Consider the following 18,640-nt stretch of genomic DNA (forward strand, 5'->3'; position numbering starts at 1 on the left):
GGAAAAAAAAGAAAGCCGTTTTGGGCATTCTTTGCCTGAAAAAGCGAATTATTTTTCACCTAGATTCCTTGGATCATGACGAATCCAACAGCACAGGTTCAAAATTATGAATTACTGCAAAACAAAAAATAATAATGATAATAAGAATGAGACACACACACATCCTAGTCATCAAACAGAGTGGGTGCTGGATCAAAAAAAAATCTAGCAAAGTAGAAACAAATATATCCGCACACCTTTTTATGCTGTGTAACGTTTCCAGTCAGCAGCTCCTCCTCAGTTTTACTGTGTGACATTCAAGTCTGAGAAGGAGCTGCTGACTTGAAACGTTACACAGCATTCAAATCTCTCTACTGCTACTACTACATGGTGTGCGGCTATATTTGTTTCTACCAAAACAGTTTTCTAAAACAACAAATTTCATCCAGTCATTACCAAATTTGGCACACAAGCCCCTAATAAACTTAATACTTTGTTGTTTTTTTGATACTGTACACCCTTCAGTTTCTTTTCTATCATTATATAACAGATTATTTTGCATGTGGCCTGTTTTTAGAGGTTTATAACACCAGCAAGACTTGTAGCATTTCCAACAACTTTATCATTTTGGCTTGTGGCCTTCAGGTGCAGCCTATTTAAAGGGGAACTCCACTGATTTTACACATCAAAGTGTGTTCAGAGGTGTTGGAGATTGGACCAAGCCCTTTGTGGCTCCACATGGAGCATTATGCAGTCTGATTAACCAACCTGGTCTCACTCCCAGGCAGTGTTGGGTAAGGGTTACTTTAAAAGTAATCAAAGTATGTTACCGCGTTACTTTTTTTTAAAAAGTAACCAGTTACTTTACTGCATTACTCCCTGAGTAAAGTAACTCAATTACTTTAAAAGTACTTCCAATGTTACTCCCTGAGAAAAGTAACTCAAGCACTTTTAAAGTACTTTTGAGTATTCTACATTTCCTATTGGGCAATGGACCACAGGGCGCTAAGCCTACATTTTTTTGTCTCCAAAATTAAAGTTATGGGCCACTTGCTCTTCACTGAGATCCAATTCTCCCATCACAGCCGTCACTTTGACCAGTAGAAACACAGAACGATCTGCTGCTGTAGACAACTGTATGACAACAACACCCCAGCGTTTTTAATGTTTCCTCTAGGGATGTTACCACACAGAGTAAAAGGGGGAAATGATGGTGTGAAACAGCAGAGGCACTTTGTCAACCCGCTGAGTTAACGTTACTGTCATTAGCATCAAGCTAGCAAACAATGGTACATCCTCACGGTCGGACATAAAGTAATAACATTAACAAATAGCGGCGGGGCTTTTACTCACCACAACTGCAGAGGCTCCCAGCTTCATTTGAAACAAACTACATTATTTATTAATCCCTCTGTGTTTTTATATATTTACTTTTTATCCGCTCCGTTGTCTTTGTAAAGTTAACATATCACACCATCATTTCAAACTCAACACTTGTTTCAAATTAAAAGCCCCTTATAACCTCGGCTAGAGAATCCCTCCATTTTCTAAATAGGCTTTTATTCTGAAACATTTGTCAGAACTTCCTGTGGAAGTACAGTAACTTGACGGTTTACGTGTGGCGCTTCAAATGTAGCTCCTGCCATCTGCTGACGCTTTTAGGTGACTACAACAACATGTCGGCTGGCACATGAACACACACACAGTGACTCAAATAATAGTAAAATAAAAATAGGACAAGAATAACCCGATGACATCACACACACCATGAAAGACGACCGAGGATAACTGGTGAGTACCAGCGTGTAGCGTGTACCAGGCATAAAAGTCCTGAGTCTGAAATATGTCTGTCAGCGAGTCCTACTCCACCTATTTAGACTCCACTGTAGACAATGGCAGCATTTTTCCGACCACGTAGTGAGCCACAAGCTCCGTGGCTTCTTTCAGACGGATAGGTTTAACGTTATCTCCGTTATTAGAACCAAACCACAGCCGTTGTTGTTTTGGAGCTGAAGGACCAGCGTTCTAAAAGTAACGGAAGTAACTGATGTCTTGTTTGAAAATGTACTGAAGTATTTGATTACTCAAACAGCAAACTAACGTGTTAGGTTACTCGTTACTGCAAAAAGTAATCAAAGTACTCTAACGCGTTACAAAGTAACGTGTTATACCCAACTCTGCTCCCAGGTCAACCTAGGAATGAGAACAAGTTGGGTAAATGTCCTCGGGGTCAGCTAAGGTTGATGTTTGAAAATGAAAGAATCTGGGGTGGTGGAATTAGACCGAAGTGAGCTTATCAGAGCTCTGTAGCCTGCTTCTCATCGCTGCATGAGGCTCCTCATAGAAGGGTTCATGAATGACGTTATGCCCTTAATGTAAAGTTACATAATAGGTTAGGTTTTGACAAGTAATGTGTCTGTGGTTAGGTGTAGGAATAGAAACATGGTGAGGACATACCTTAAAATGACTCAGTGTTCACTCAAAGTCCTGTGGAAAGTCCTGTGTTTTGTTGCCCCCTACCTGCCTTCTGATTGGACCACTCGGGACCACTTCCTTCTTTACACATGTGATCGCAGCCTTTCAAAATATGTGGGTTATGCACAAATTACTACTACTAGAAATTACTAAGTTTGGTGCATGACTGTTTGTAGGAAAACGTACAAACAGTGCACGAGAACAGTCTGAGCAGCTCAAGGCTACATTAGCCACTGCTAGCATGACACACGTGACTCTCCAGCTGAACTGATGGCAGGTGAACTGCATTGTGGGTAATGTTGGCACTATGTTTTGACAGGAAAGACGAATAAAAAAGACGATATTTCTGGTTGTACTGTTAGATTTTGCTCATTTTTCCTTAACTGCCATCGTGAGTCTGACTGTATTAAAGGAGCACGAGGCTCAATTGGCTGCGCTGCACTGTTTTTTGTGAGATCGCTGTTGGCCTAGCACTGTAGCTCTTTGTGTTTGTGTGTGTGCGTGTAGCTTTAGTTTTGTGTGTCCTGTATCTACCGTCTGTATAGCAGAGTGACCTTGATGTCTGCACTCAGCAGGAAGACACAAGAGAGGAGTGATTAACACGAGAGAGACAAAGAGAAGAGGGAGAAGTGTGAAGAAAAAGGAAAATTAACAAAAAAAAAGGAGTGCAGCCAGACATGGACAGAGTGTGAAAGTTAAACATGCAACAACATAAAAAATATATTTTAAAAAAAGATGGAGAGAGTGAAGGAAAGATTTCGTAAAAGACTGAGAAGTGGAAAGGGAGGAGGGAGGAAGTCGGGTGGAGTGAAGGAGTGACTCACCACACATCTATTGTTTTTTTTCTTCTTCTTCTTCTTCTTCCTCTTCTCCCTACAGGCAATCTGGAGGTGCAGTCATCAAGAACAGGTAAGAGGGGGGGATGAGAGATGGGAATGAGGAGGGGGGTGAGGGAGGGAGGAACAAAGAAAAGAATATTACACTGAATGTTAATCAAACTCACACGTGTACAGGTGAGAAGATACAGTGCATACTTTGTACTCACCGTGAAAAATGTGTTACTGTGCTGCCTGTGTGTGACAGTGTGTGGCTTTAACAGTGTGTAGTTGCCAGCTCATCTGCTGTGACCCAGGTTAATAGGACTGGGCCTACACACACACACACACACACACACACACATACACACAAACACACCATAACTATCCATGACTGACCACTCAATGACCCTTTTGACTTACACACATGCCCCCAGAAGTGGCGCAGCTTGAAGCTTGCACACACACAACTTGCCCTACACCTGTCCATGAAACTTCCTCCTTTGACTCACACACTAAACACACACAAAACCACGCCACGCTTTTGGCATCCTGGTTTCCTGCTAATGTTGGGCTCTAATCCCCCTTTGTCCTTCATCTTTGACCCCCTCACCCTCCTCTTCTCTCTCAGTCTTGGTGAAGAGTTCTACAAGGAGGCCATTGAACACTGTCGCAGCTACAATGCCCGTCTATGCGCCGAGCGCTCCATGCGTCTCCCCTTCCTTGACTCCCAGACTGGCGTGGCCCAGAGCAACTGCTACATCTGGATGGAGAAGAACCACCGCGGACCAGGTGTGTCTCTCTATGTGTGTGAGGGTGTGAGGTGTGTTGCCGTGGATTGGAATAAAGCGCCAAGTGGCTGGCCGAGGCTTGAGGAGCTCTTCAGAGCACTCGTCTTTGTTGGCGTGTGTGTGTTGTGTTTAGCAGCTGTTGTGCTACACAAATTATTTTCTCCAGTCATTTGTCCCGCGGCTTCCTTCCTTCCTCTGCTCTGCTTGTTTCTGTCTCGTTTTCCTTCCTCTCCCCTCTCCCTCATTTCCTCCCCCTCTTTTCCAGGCCTCCTACCTTTCAGACCTCAACTTTTTTATTTTATTTATTTATTTTTTTTTAACTTTCCCCATCGGGTGTTTCCTCATCGCTTTCTCTTTCTCTGTAACATCAGTGTATTTTGGCAGTGAATCAGACACCCCTGTAGGCAATGATACGCCGCTGGCACCAACTATTCCAGAGAGAATGCACTTATGTGTGTATGGGTGTGTGTGCAAGAGTGTGTTAACGATTTCAGTTTGTCGGCTTTGCCTGGTGTCTGCCAGTACTACTCCTTTCTTTGTTAGTTTTTAGTTACAATTTGATTTGCATAGATTAGTACTGAATTAAATTGAAAATTGAATCAATTAACATTTTATGTGTGTTTAAGATTTTAGGTTTATTTATATTTGGTAGCCATTTTTTAATGGCTAGTTATTTTCAAAAACCAACAGAAAGTAGTTTGTGTTTAAAAAACGCTGAAACGTGTCAAGTACCATATTAGGCAGCCATTTACACCACAGCTGCTTATGTGTTTTTAGCCATGCTGGAGTCCAGACTGAAATATCTTAACAATTATTGGATGGATTAAGATGGAATTTTATAAATTCATGGTCCTCAGAGGATGAACTTTAACTCTTCCACCTGCAGGCTGACATTTGTGGTTAAATGTCTAAAAACCTATTGGGCGAATTCCATGAAATTTGGTTCCTAAATTCACCTCTTTATCTGGAAAAACTGTATCAATTTTAGTGATCAAACAAATGAATGTATCTGAAAAACACATTTAATTTCCATCATCCTCAACTGTGCTATGTTTTTAGTGCTAATTGGCAAATCTTAGGACTCTTAGCAGATGTTTTAGCCAGGGCCGCCCCCTAAGAATTTCCCCAGTCGACCAATAATCGTCATTTAGAGCCATTAGTCGACTAGTCGCCCACATGTTTATGATATCAATTTAATTATTAAATGATATATTTTGGTGGTTTGAGTTGAAGGTGTGAAAAAGAATAGTATCAGTAACATTGTTAACACTGTGCTACATTACAGAGAAATAAAAAAAAACATACTAATGAACCTTCATTAATATAGGCCTATATTTTATCTCCAAGTGCACGTCACACACTGAGCGAGCCGCCTGTTAATGACGCTGTGGGCTAATGGGCATGTAGCTACTTCCATGTTTCAGATGATACGTCATGTTTGTAGTCGACCAATGAAGATGAGTTTACATATCACCTTGGGTTTGTCCTTCACCTTCTCAAAATGATCCCACACTTTGGATTTCCTGCCCGACATGTTATTAACTAGCCTGTGGAATAACCGCAGGTACCAGCCCTGGAAATTAACCTGACTCCTGTCTGACTGCTGAGCGTGGACACTTCCTGTGTCTGTGATTTCAAAGTAAATTCCCACATGGCACAGCTCCTAATAGAGTTTCACTTTTTTTTTTCCTGCGACTAAGTGACCAATGAAATCTTGTTGACTAATGACCTTTCTGGTCAACTAACATTTGGTCAACTATTAGGGGGCAGCTCTACTTTTAGCATTTAGCTCAAAGCACTGCTGTGCCTAAAGTAGACATACTTAATGCTAATAGAGTGATTATCTTTTTATCTTTTTATCAAACCATTCATTTTTTTGCTCATGCCTGAGTTAATGTTTGACCCATAGCAATATGTCCTGTAACGGAGCTGTGTATTCCTCTCTGTTTCAGGTCATGCTCCAGGTCAGTTGTACACATATCCTGCCCGCTGCTGGCGCAAGAAGAGACGGCTAAACATCCTGGAGGACCCTCGACTTGTACCGATCGAGTTCAAGATTGGTAATTAAGGAGGGATTTTGACTTTTACCACTGACAGAACTGTGAGATCTTTGTATCCACAGGGTGAATATTGCTAATTGTGAAGTGATGCTAGTGAGGTTTGAAAAACGACAGCATCACATGTGCTGTACACAATATTATTTTCTAAACACGTCCCCAAAATTCAGCATTTTGACATTTTGAAATCTTGGAATTGGGGATTTATTTAAATTTTTGTGGATTTGAGCTATGTTTTAACTGCACACCATGATTTTGTGAAGCTGTAATGGGCCACTAGTGAGGCGGGGTTAAGATGCATCTTGCGCTTCTAAATTTTAAAGGTCAGAAAATATCACCACCTCCACTTTTTTTTTATTCTACCTTTGAAATCACTTTAACTCTTACTGGCTCAGAGCTCTGTTCATGTTTTGTTTGAAGTTTTAAATATAGTCAGTTATTAGTTAAACTGGCAATAATTTGCAAATTTGTTAATTTACTGACACTCTAGCAGGTGGTTACATGAAGAGAAACATCTGTAAAGAAAATGTGGACGCTTCCCACAAGCAGTACACAGTCTTGCAGATGATCATTTCAGCATCTGCACTCTGCAAAAGCTGAAGTCCTTGCATCTTCATGAACCAGCCAAATTTTATTTCCTCAGGGCACTGTCAGCTCAACTGAGCATGTCAGCATGAATGCGAGCTCTCCGCTGTTTCCTGATTGTAATTGTCTCGTTCTCCAGACTATGAGGCTTCTCTAAAGAAGGAGGGGGGTATCCCAGATGGTCCTGTGTTGGAGTCGCTGCTCGCCGGGGAAACCCTGGACAAGAAGGTAGAAACCAAGGAAGAAGAGCCAATGAGCGAGTGTCAGGTGAGACTCTGGTTTGTCTTTCTTCCCTGTCTCATTTTCTCAGCCTCTCTCTCGCTCCTGTACTTTGTTGTTCTCTGCGTCTTGTTCTTATGTCAGGCTGTCTGTCTCTTTTCATCTGTCTGTATTACCCTCTGTGTTTGCGCTTCTTTGTCTGTCTCTGCCTTTGTCTCTCTCGGAGTGTGTGTTTTGGCGGTGACACAGACTCCCGCAGCTCTGACAACTCCCTCCTGGCACCGTGTGTGTGTGTGTGTGTGTGTGTGTGTGTGTGTGTGTGTGCTTGTGATTGTGTGTGATTGCACTGCGTTCATTCTTTTTTTTTTTTGACCGGGATTCCACTCACGTGTTTTAAGGGCCCAACCTTGTGAACAATTATTTTAGGGACACTTGAGGGCAGTCGATCCACTTCTTTGTCATCCTTTACGCAGCATGTTCCACTCAGAAACTTCTGAGCAAAAACTTCATGCCCATCTGGCTGGAGTATTTCACCGGCTCGAGGCTGTTGCTCTCGAGCTTAGACAGACAGCTAATCAATCAGCAGTTGAGTGAATGGCCCTCACAGTGGCCCTTTGAGAGATAGAGAAGTGTTCAGGGCCTCTAATCCAGGGCTTCCCCTGACTCCAGCCCAGTTCAGGGCTTACCAAGTCAGCCATTGCTTCAACACTCTGCTCCTTACTTAACTCTTCCCTTAATACCTATCTATCAGATTTCTTATTACTTGCTATCATGTGTCATGCATGCTCTTTTTGTAATAACCACAACCAGATTAATGTCTCTTGACAGCTGGTGTTTTTCTTCACTAAGGACAAGAAAAGCTAAAAGCCTCTTGTCTTAAAGGTAGAGTCAGCGATTCTGGAGAAAGATTGTTGATATTTGAAATCGACACTCACACAATTACACTTCTCTCGTTAGTGATCCCTCAGACGCTCCAGTAATATCTCTGGTTTTATTCAGTCTCATTACCATCATGATGTAGCTCCGTTCCTTGTGTGCAAAGATGTGGAAGAGGGAGTGTACCATTTACAGGAGATATTCGCTGAATTTGACATGAAGTGTATTGATTTCGCAGGCCCACTCCTCTAAAGTGGCAGTCCACCAATTTTACACATGAAATCCAGTTTATTTGTCATGAGGAGGGGTACACATAAAAGAGACTGTCTCATAAAAGAGATACATCAGACCGGCAATATGTCATCCAGAGTAGGCTGTCATCACCACGCCCCCTTTTTGGGGGAAAACAACAAGCGTAGCAAGCTTAGCGTAGATGGCAACAGAGTACACAGAAGAGGTCAAAACATGTCTCTAAACTGAATACATAAAGCAAGCAAAAGCATTTCTATGTAGTTGGTTGCACCAGCAATAAATCCAAAGCTGCCGATCTCCGATTCATTCCCCTGCAATGTCGTAAATAGAAAAATAGAAAATAGCAACTCAAGATTTGGCTCCAAGCTATAGACCTGGGGCCTCATTTATTAAGCTTGCTTACGCACAAAACGGGGCTTGAAAGTGGCATACGCCACTTACCACGCAAAGATTGTGATTTATAAAAATAAACTTGGCGGGAGAATGTGCGCACCTGTAAGCAAACTCTGAGTCATGCGTGCACACATTTTGGAGACACTGGGAAGTGGTGATGTAGACGGCGAGGTGGAGAAGTGGAGTCAGATTTTTATTGATGTCTCACACAAATTTAATGTCACGCTATATCCACCTTAGATCCACGTCATCATTGAAATTAAATCCAGAATTGTATTTCAAATTACACGTTGTATTTTGGGACAGGGATACCACTGGTTCATGCTGTAATTCAGGCCGGGTGTCTGATCAGACTAATTGCCATAAACATATAAATACTGCGGTGACGCTCGTGCGTAATTGTGCAAGATGGCACTGGCACATACTCCTTTTTGCCTCCACTTTTAATAAATGTGATTCTTTATGTTGCCCATCAATGTCAGACATCCTCAAATTTAAAAGCAACACATTAACTACATGTTAGTCAAGGAGTAGACCACTTTTTTTTTCCTCTGTCACTGTCCATGCAGTCCCACAGACACAGCTGACAGCATCAGCAGTGTTGATGTGTTGCCACTTTTTTTGCTTTCTTTTATTAGTGATCCCACTGCTGTGGCCACCAAATAAAATCTTCAGTCCTCCACCTCCCATTAAAGGGTCTCTAGCTCAGTCTTGGAGAAATTCTGTTTTTTTAGTTCGTTTCTCACCCTTTGTCGTGACTCACAACGAGAGAACACTCGCATGCCGGCTTATTTATATGCAGATTGCATTCATGAGGTGATGTGCATGACCATTTATGGTTGAACTAGGGCGTGTAGAGGGCGGAATATGAGGCGGATCTGGGTGCGCACAACTCCAGGAGGTCTGTGATTTATAAAGAGAACATTGTGTGCAAGTGTGCGTGTGCACAGTTTTATAAATCAGATTATTTTTTGGCGCACGCCATTTTCAGCTTTTGGGCGCACGTCAACTTTTAGTATGAATCCTAAGCACTCTTTTATAAATGAGGCCCCTGATCTTTATCACGTCATCGCCAACTCCATGTCCACTTTTGGAGAAAAGAAACATGCTGTCAGAAAAATTTGAAAAGCTGTTGTGTAACCAAGGCTTTCACACTGAAATCTGAGGCACATAGTATATGTGAATATTCACTGTCAGCATGGTAAATGGCTAAATGATGCTGGTGACAGTTACTGCTGATGGATAGCTAACGTTTGAGTGGGAGGCTGCTGTAGTAACATTACAGTCATACAGTATAGCAGCATGTCTCCAACTAAATCTCAGCCTAGATCAAACTGTTGGCTGTTAACAGGTTTGTTATTTACTGACAACACTTAACCTAAAGATATCTGGTGACCCAATCAAATATAAATGCCCTGATTAGCAATATCTGGACAGGGGGAAACTGAAGGGACATGATGGCATTTAACCTCAATTTATTAAGGTATCATGAACGCTCAAGTTCAGGCAAGGTCACAAAACAATTATTAGACGTGTGTGTTAGACAAACCTTTGTTTTACAAGAAATAAATGAATACAGACACGTCAAATTGTAATCCAAACACACATTAAATTGCACTGACATCAATCTTTGGCTTTCAACCCCCCAAAAAGAGGTCGGCCTTGACAAAGTTCCCATATGTGCCAGTCTGAGGTAAAGGATCATTAGCCCCTTTTACACTGCCAGATTTTCTGCGAATGTTGGGCTGTTTTGCCGGCAAGCAGCGAGCATTTAGACACACAGAGCCGGATTGGCGAGTTGATCCGAGGTGCCCAATTTTCCGTCTCGTAGGGTAGACATATTGGCGGAACCTTTTTGGTTTAAAAAGAACGAGGTGCCCTTCCGCCACGGGAGGGGCTGTTGAAGACTTGTGGGAGGAGCTGTTGATGATGCTGTACGTGCGACCCACTGGCGGTGGATAAACAGGAAACAGCTGATAGCAGGAATTAGCGAGCAGCTAGTAGCAGGAGGGAAATGCAAACCTGACAGACACTGTAAAGATGAGCAACTGAGGAGACAAGGAATTGTGCACCCTCCTTGTCCTCGCAAACGAAGAGGCCATTAACCGTCAGATGACGGAAACAATGAAGGACAGGCCAACTTAGGAGAGAATCGCTGAAGGACTGACCAGCCGCGGCTTCCCTTGGAGTACGTCAATGTTTACGTCACATGCTGAGCTACACGTTTTGTTACTTACTCACGCCCCCCATTGCCCCGAAAAACGGCGCATTCTGTATAAACAAAAGTAGGCAGGGGGCATTTTGCCGCACTCCCCGATTTTGTTTTTATACTGCCAATGCTGAAAAAAGACTGATTGGGCTTTCCTGCAAATTTGTACAATTCCTATTTAAAAAGGGCTTGTGTAACTTTACAGGAAATGTAGAATCCAGTGTTTGTGAAGAACCAGGATATGCTGGCCTCTGCTGCTTGGTTATTTTTCTCAGTGCACCCCTAACTTTTAGAAGTGTAACACTAAATTGCATGGTGTAGCCCTTTAATTGAGGAAGTCTTAAATCGACTTGTTTATTGCAATTAAATGGAGTCACATTTGGCTATATTTAGTGGAAATGGTTCTGCTTTTCAGGTTGTTTCCAGCACTGGGATTATGCAAATACTCTCAAAACCAGCAGGAAGTCATGCAATTTCATGACCACCCATGGGCCCGTGTGAAACAGGGTGAAAACAAGTAGAGACCGAGATGGTAGAGGGGAAAGGAAAGAGAGGAAAGTAACAGTAGAAAAAGGAAATTAACGAACCTGTCTAACAGTCCATCTGTCTCTCTGTCACAGAAGCTGCTGGTTGGAGATTTCCCTCATGAGCTGGAGGTGGACGAGATGGAGGAAGACGTCCCGAAGCGCAAGAACCGTACCAAAGCACGGGTAACACATTTCGTAATTCATCTCTTTCTTTCCCTGGTCATTGTACACTGACCTGACAAGCCACCAAAGAAAGTTTTACTGCTGGTGTCGACGAGTGAAGCACAGGAAGCTGAAGTCTGCACAGTTGACCCAGATCAAGTTCAGAGTCAGACTGTGGTGTGAAAGTTTAGAGTCTTGCCCGTCAAACAGATAGTATAAGGAGTCCTGATGTAGATTACACTATAACATGACAGCCTTTAAGTTATTCTGATTTAGACTAAGAGGATGTGTAGTGTTAGCACAACTTCTCCTTCTGTTGCTGGTGTCAAATGAATATTGTAAGAATTAAATTAAAGTTTCCATTTCAGTCCACACATAGAGAAGTTGTGCTAATTGCCATCTGCAGAAATTAAACTTTTTCTATTTCCTGGTCTAAGTTTAAGACAGATTTTATTTAGCATATTTCACATAGTGTGTTTGACTTCTCTGTATGTCTGTGGTGATATGTCATCCGACAAACCAGCAGTTATTACAGAGAATAAATGCAACAGGATCTAGAGGTTTAAATCATGCTGGGACAACCTCTTTTTTTTAACATCTTTGATTAGATCAGGAAGGTTTTTTTTCTCACTCCTTTTGGGCGTCCTATGGGAAGATAATCAAGTGTTAACAATGTATTCTGAAAATCATCACACACACATACACAGGCTCACACACAGACACCAGGGTTGCTAATTGGAGCTGTTGCTCCCCTGCTAGGTGTCATCAGCCCCCTCCTGCTGGAAGTGGAGCTTTACACTGAGAGCAGATGATTAGAATGCAAACGTGTGTGTGTGTGTGTGTGTGTGTGTGTGTGTGTGTGTGTGTGTGTGCTTAAAGACACTGCTGTTACGCTCTTTTTATTGTGTACGTGTGTGCATGCATGACTTGGATGACAAGTGTGGAAGTTCAAACTTTTTGTTTGTATCTTATGAACATGTGTGATTTTGCATGCGGCTGTCTGGGTTCTCACAAGTGTGTGTGTGTGTGTGTGTGTGTGTGTGTGTGCGCGCGTGTGTGTGTGTGCGTGTGTGTGTGTGTGTGTGTTGTCTCTGCAGGCCTATGGTGTCGGGGGCATGAGGAAGAGACAAGAGCCGGCTGCCATTGAAGACAGAGACAAGCCTTACGTCTGTGACAGTGAGCGTTGCAACTTTATGTCTTTATTCCTTACTTTCCTTACTTTTTTATTTTTAATTTATACAGGAACAATCGTATACACTGTGGTTGTGTGTGTGTGTGTGTGTGTGTGTGTGTGTGTGTGTGCGTGTGTGTGTTACAGTCTGTGGAAAGCGCTATAAGAACCGCCCAGGGCTGAGTTACCATTACACTCACACACACCTGGCAGATGAGGAGGGGGAAGAAGACTCAGAGCGACACACGCTACCCTTTCAGCGCAAGAACAACCACAAGCGTGAGTCTGCTGTCTGAATATTTTGTAGTTGTCAGGTTGTCAATCATCATCCATTTTATTTCTACTTCATGTGGAGTGTTATACTTTTAGGAGTTTCAGGGTCATTCCACCAATCTTTAATAATCAGAATATTACCAAGAACTATTGATCGTGCTGGAGTTCCTCCTGCAGCATTAAAGATAGTTACAGTGCTGACTGAGTCAAATCCAAAGTGTGCACTTGTGTGGATGAAGGATAAGATTTCTCCCAGTGGAGTACTGGGTTTAGCTGACTCCTTCAGCTCTCACTGATTCCACTTTCAGACTGATGCAGCGGTGCAGGTTAACACTGTGTTTTTGTGGTCGATCGAAATGGGTCACCATGAATCATCCGACTCGGCTTCTTGACCCAACTCTCGACTTGGGTTAAACAAGGGTCGGACGTTGGCTGTGATGAACAGGCTGAGCAGGCTTTATGCAGCTACAGTTTCAGATGGGAGCCACTGTAGAGACAAGGACAACAAGGACTGACCCTTACTGTATGTCCATGGGGACAAACAGGGCTCAAACATGTGCAGACCTGCTGCAGTATATGTTTGTCTCCTGCATTAAACAGGATTTTAGTCTGTTGGACATTGATGCCGTGTCTCAAATCAGATAATTCCCTTAGCACTCTTACATGCATTACACTGCGTATACTATGTACTTACTTGCGTAGTGCACACATTTTGACATTATAGAGTGGTCTCAGATCAAACACAGCGATTGCATGATTTGGCAGCTTTTCTTCGTCTGCTTGGGGAATTGCAATTAAACATGCCTAAACACAACAATGTAACTTCCATCACAATACGCGTGATGTGAATGTGCCAAATGGTAAAATGTTCTGCTGTTAGCTAGCCACATTTAGCCAGCTAATGTTAGTATTCACATTATCGTTATGGTTATCGTATCACAGTACCTGATTGTCACAGAACTAACCCAATAAACAAACTGATGGCAGGGTTTCCCATGCATTCATTTATTTGTTGCAGCCCGCCATGATAACAACATCTGCCACCATGTATTGATTTTGTATTTTTGGAGCTGGACCATTCATTAGGTGCGCTGTTGGAATAAATATATACACCATTCGGTAATTCATTGCAGAACTCTCTCACAGCACAAAGTACACTCTAGACACAGAAGTGAAACTTAACCATTCATTGCGTTGGGTCTTAAAGTTTGCTTTCACTCGCCTCTGCAGCATTTGCTCCTCTCACCCACTGATCTAACCAGCTCTGATCAGACTGACTGATCAGTTATCCACCCCACGACTCAAACTCCACACACTGCTGCTGAAGGAAAAGAACTCATGAAGAGTTACGCCTGGGCTGTGTTCACAGACCTAAAAAAAAAAACCACCCCTCCCCTTCCGTCAGCTACCACCACATGTCCATTCTTATTCTTGGGGAAACAGTGGATGGCTTTTATCCGACAACAGTGTAGTGGTAGGGAAAAATACACATGAAAATGATAAATTGGCCTGCACTTCAATAGCGCACTCAAAAACACTGGCGGCCAAGGTTACCACACAAGTAGTCTGAGTGGGCGGAAGTTCGTTGCATAGATCAGCCTCTCATTGGGCGGAACGAGCCACCTGCTGAAGTCATGCCCTACCACCTCTGGTTGTGTAGCAGTTTTCAACCATTTTCAACACGTCCTTTACTAACTTTTGTGGTGTTTGATCTTGTGGGGATGTAGCCATTTTTCTGCCATGGTTCGCGTCCTGTAGGCGATATTTTTGTGGGTGTGTTACACCAGAACCTGTTTCCCCCCGGCAATATTTTTGCAAGCGCACCGTTGCTGTGGCACCGCCCAGAACGATTGTGATTGGTTGAAAGAAATACAAGCACACAAGATTTTCTCCAATCTTAAAGTGAGAGTCAGCCCAGCCAGACCTTTCTTTTCTTGAGAAAGGTCTGGTGAGTGAGACTACCACACAAGGTGCCACCTGCTTATCAGCTTAAACATTCACACACATGCTGATGACATCATTTAGGGTTCATTATCTTGCCCAAGGATACTTCAACATAAGGACTGAAGGAGCCGTGGATCGAACCGTCGATCTTACAATTAGTGAATGACCCCCTCTACTCCTAAGCCACATATGTAGACCTTACATTTGTACAATGTTTCGTTGTTCATTGTGGTCGTCTTCTCCTTGGCCGCCATTTCACAAGTTTGAAATGTGTTTACAGACCCGTCCCTTCCGCTACATAGGTAACATGGTGACCACTGAGGGTGACAAGTGTCCAATGCTCCACACTTGACTTTTTGACCATTGTTAGTGCACCATACACTGACTCATAGTGCACTGCATTTTGCTAGATTTCTCAGGGACACTTGCACCCTTAAAACAGCATGTATATGTACAAGTATCTGATCTGAGACATGATTGTCACAGCTCAGCATGCTGATAGCCTAAATATGGGACTCTAAGAGTAATGGCGGTTACACATGACACCGCAACATTTGCATGTTTGCCCCAAGGCTAACTCAGCCCAAAGGGTAATTTTTACCTTTTTTGATTTTTTAATGATGTAGTATTTAACCTTTAACTTTCCGGGCTTCTGTAGCTCAGGGCTAAATTCATTGTCAGACCTTTTGTGTTTAAGGCCTGACAGTCAGTTGGAATGCAGAATCAGCTGCTGACAAGCACAGCGAATCATATAGACATTAGTCTGGATAATATGGAAAAAAAAGATCACTATTAACATACTAGTAAAAGGACAAGCATTCGATGTAATAAAATACTGACCTCAAATTACAACAAAATGATCAGCATTGCTTTCGCTCAGAGGAACTGGACTGGAATGGTGTTCACCTTTGCATTCTCAATCCGTCATCACCTATCTGAGTTAATGTAACACTTCAGACAGTTTCAGCAGCTGCTGCAAAGATACATCATCTCAATGAGGGAACAAACTGCTCTTCAATCAACACTCATCAGCTCTAAATAACTGTCAGTGAACAAACACCAGTCATACGCTCTGGTAAACTGCCATCTAGCTCTACATTTATATCTCAGCTTCTACTGTATGTAGCTTTCAATTGACAGCACACAGTATGGCTGCAGCTATCAATAGCTTAATGACTATCCATTAATGCACTGGTCCAGAATATCATGGGGTGATAATGAAGACCCATGGTAGTGCTCGTTAATGCTTCCAGCACTTCTTGCCAGACTGGGTATATATGTAGATGCTAAAAGACAGGGGCAGAGATGTTTTTCCTTTAGCAGCATATCGTAGATTAATAGAGTTAGAAAACAAGTCTTTGTAGCCATGGTACAGTAGCAGCATAGCTCTATAACAGCTACGTTGAGCTATTGGGTGGTCCACCACTTTGATCTAGACTGAAATAGCTTAAAGGCACTATGTGTAACAATTTCAGTTGTTCTTTGAGACAAACAAATTTTGCAGTCAAAAGTGTGTCCTGGCACATGTGTATTTACCTCCATCAGTGTATCTAAGTATGTCCGTAAGCTCCGAAATTCTCATTTACATATACATTGTGACCGGTGTCTCATCATGTATGTGCGCCATCTTGAACGTACAGGGACATACTTGAGAAATACGGAATCACCTTTCGCGTTTTCACTTGTCGGTTTCCCGTTTCCGCCTGCAGGTAGAGTGATGAAAAGCAGCAGCAAGCAGGCTAGTCACAGGTGCCGGTGCATTTGAAAAAAGGCAAAAAGGCATTGTGACTGGCAATTTCAAAATACGAGGGTCAACATCAGGGTAGCCTTTCCCAGGTGGAGAGAGCTGCTGAAGGAGAATCACAGCTAACAGTGGCTAACAGCTGTTAGCGACCAGCGCCACTAACGGTGCCGCTAACAGCTGTGTGTCTGTGTAGGAGCCTGAATGAATACTCCATGAAGTATTGGATGACATGGTTTCATCAATGTTACCATAGCTTTTTGGTACACAGCAGCTACCGTTGTTGCAATACGCATTTGAAACAGTGAGGCGCTAGAGTGCGCTATCCGTTTGAATGCAATATACGATCTCAACACTCGACGGGAGAAATTCCTACACAGTGCCCATTTAACAACTACTGGATCAAATACTATGAAATTTTGTACAGACACGTTCCTCAGAGGATTAATCCTATCAACCGTGTTGATCTACTGAACTTTCCTTTCCACCACTGTAGAGTTCATATTGATGGTTTTGAGAGAAATGTCCTGACAACTATTGGATGGATGGTTTGGTGATTCCTTGAACACCAGATGCCAATTGCATTTGTCCAGTGCTTTGATTTATCACCAAATGTACCTACAAAACCAATGACATTCCGATCAGCTTCAGCTGTACTTGAATGTTAGCTTGAAATACACTAAATTAAGCTATTGTAGAAAGCATTTGCAATGTCACTGAACTTAGTCCAGAGTTTTGTAGAATCATCCAATGTCAACATTCTCTGGCAGTGAGGTTTGGAGGCTCCACAAGGTGCATGAAGAGTGCCATCGTCTTATGAAGGAAGAGCGCTATCTGAAAAGTTCTCATTTTATAAAAGTGAAACATTTGTAAGTTGTCCTTCCTTCACCGATGATGGCTCCATTCCATGTAGGTGCTCCAATAAACCAATATATATCAACCATGTCTTGGCACAGCATGGAACGATTTAATGGAATGTGGCCACTGTAAATGTTATTACTTACACCTGTGTTGGACAAGCTGTAATGCCCATCATGAAAAATGGCTCATGTACATCTTGCTCAGGGACATTTACTCCCACTGAATATTGGTTGCATCATTCCCTATGGGACTTTTTGGCTTATATTTAATAAGATGAACTGCAGGAAGTAAGAGTTATTAAGTTTTGGCAGACTTCCTGAAGCTGTAAAGGGGCCGAGTGCAAAGCCTGGTGTCACGATGGAGAGTGCAGGCAACAGGGGAAGGACCCAAAAACAGAGGAAACAGAGGAAGCAGCAGGATGAATTCTGTGATTTATTAAAATGGCTTAGACCGAGCCCACACAACATGCGATTTTGGGCCTGATTCCCCATTTCCGACAATCATCAGCAGAGTCTGATTTTTTTGATGGTTCTTAAGATCATCTTGCTGGGTTTACCTGTGGTGTGGAGTATGCTAAGAGTGTTCTTTACATCAACCATCCTGGCTGCAACAATTTTAAATCGCAAATATTATACATGCTCAATATTTACATTCCAATATCCTGTTATATGGGAGGAACCTCAAGAATTGCCAGCACTCCTGTAGGTTTCAGAGGGCTTTTGAATTCATCAAATGGGATTCAACACAGAATTTACTTGTAATTTATTTGTTAAACATGGTTCCCAATCAATCAATAAATCAATGTGTTTGCTGTTTTCCGTGGAGGCATGCAAGAAAAACAAAGTTTTCTTCTAGTTTTTCTTCTAGCGTGGGCCAGGCTTTACAAGCCAACCCGGCCTCACTCCACAGTCTTCAAAATGCGGTGCCTGGCAGTGACTTGCAGCGTCAGACAAAGACGAAAAAAGCTGTCCTTTAACGTTGGCATGATATGTGGCCGATCACTGTTATAGTTTAACAGCGGCCGGCGATGTCAGGGGGAAACGCAGTGGGACAAGAACAAAAGTTAAAGCAGCGAAAAACCTAGTGGGACATGCGGGATGGGTCCAACAAACACTGACTTGCACCCGAGAGAGCGGTGTTCGCATCTTGTAAGATTATAAAGCCACCCCTGTACTTTTTTTCTAAACCCGATGACATGCATTTGTTGTTGAACAAAAAAAAAACAACATATATTTGCGTTGTACTGACTTAATGCGTTTATTTTGAAAGACACTGTATGTAAACTGTAAATTTGCTGTGAAAATGGAAGT

The 18,640-nt window shown here is 42.6% G+C and overlaps 1 protein-coding gene across 1 annotated transcript in view; it reads left to right on the top strand.

Moving 5' to 3' along the window:
- dpf1 (double PHD fingers 1) overlaps positions 1 to 18,640 on the top strand; it is a 53,033-nt gene that overhangs the window by 11,623 nt on the left and 22,770 nt on the right. The window contains exons 2-8 of the mRNA XM_049576465.1: positions 3,334 to 3,363; positions 3,901 to 4,061; positions 6,013 to 6,120; positions 6,842 to 6,969; positions 11,272 to 11,361; positions 12,438 to 12,516; positions 12,659 to 12,790. Coding sequence (XP_049432422.1) covers positions 3,334 to 3,363; positions 3,901 to 4,061; positions 6,013 to 6,120; positions 6,842 to 6,969; positions 11,272 to 11,361; positions 12,438 to 12,516; positions 12,659 to 12,790 — 728 coding nt within the window. The remainder of the gene's footprint in view (positions 1 to 3,333; positions 3,364 to 3,900; positions 4,062 to 6,012; positions 6,121 to 6,841; positions 6,970 to 11,271; positions 11,362 to 12,437; positions 12,517 to 12,658; positions 12,791 to 18,640) is intronic.

This window comes from Epinephelus fuscoguttatus, linkage group LG5 (genome assembly GCF_011397635.1).
Source record: "Epinephelus fuscoguttatus linkage group LG5, E.fuscoguttatus.final_Chr_v1".
Taxonomy (NCBI): domain Eukaryota; kingdom Metazoa; phylum Chordata; class Actinopteri; order Perciformes; family Serranidae; genus Epinephelus; species Epinephelus fuscoguttatus.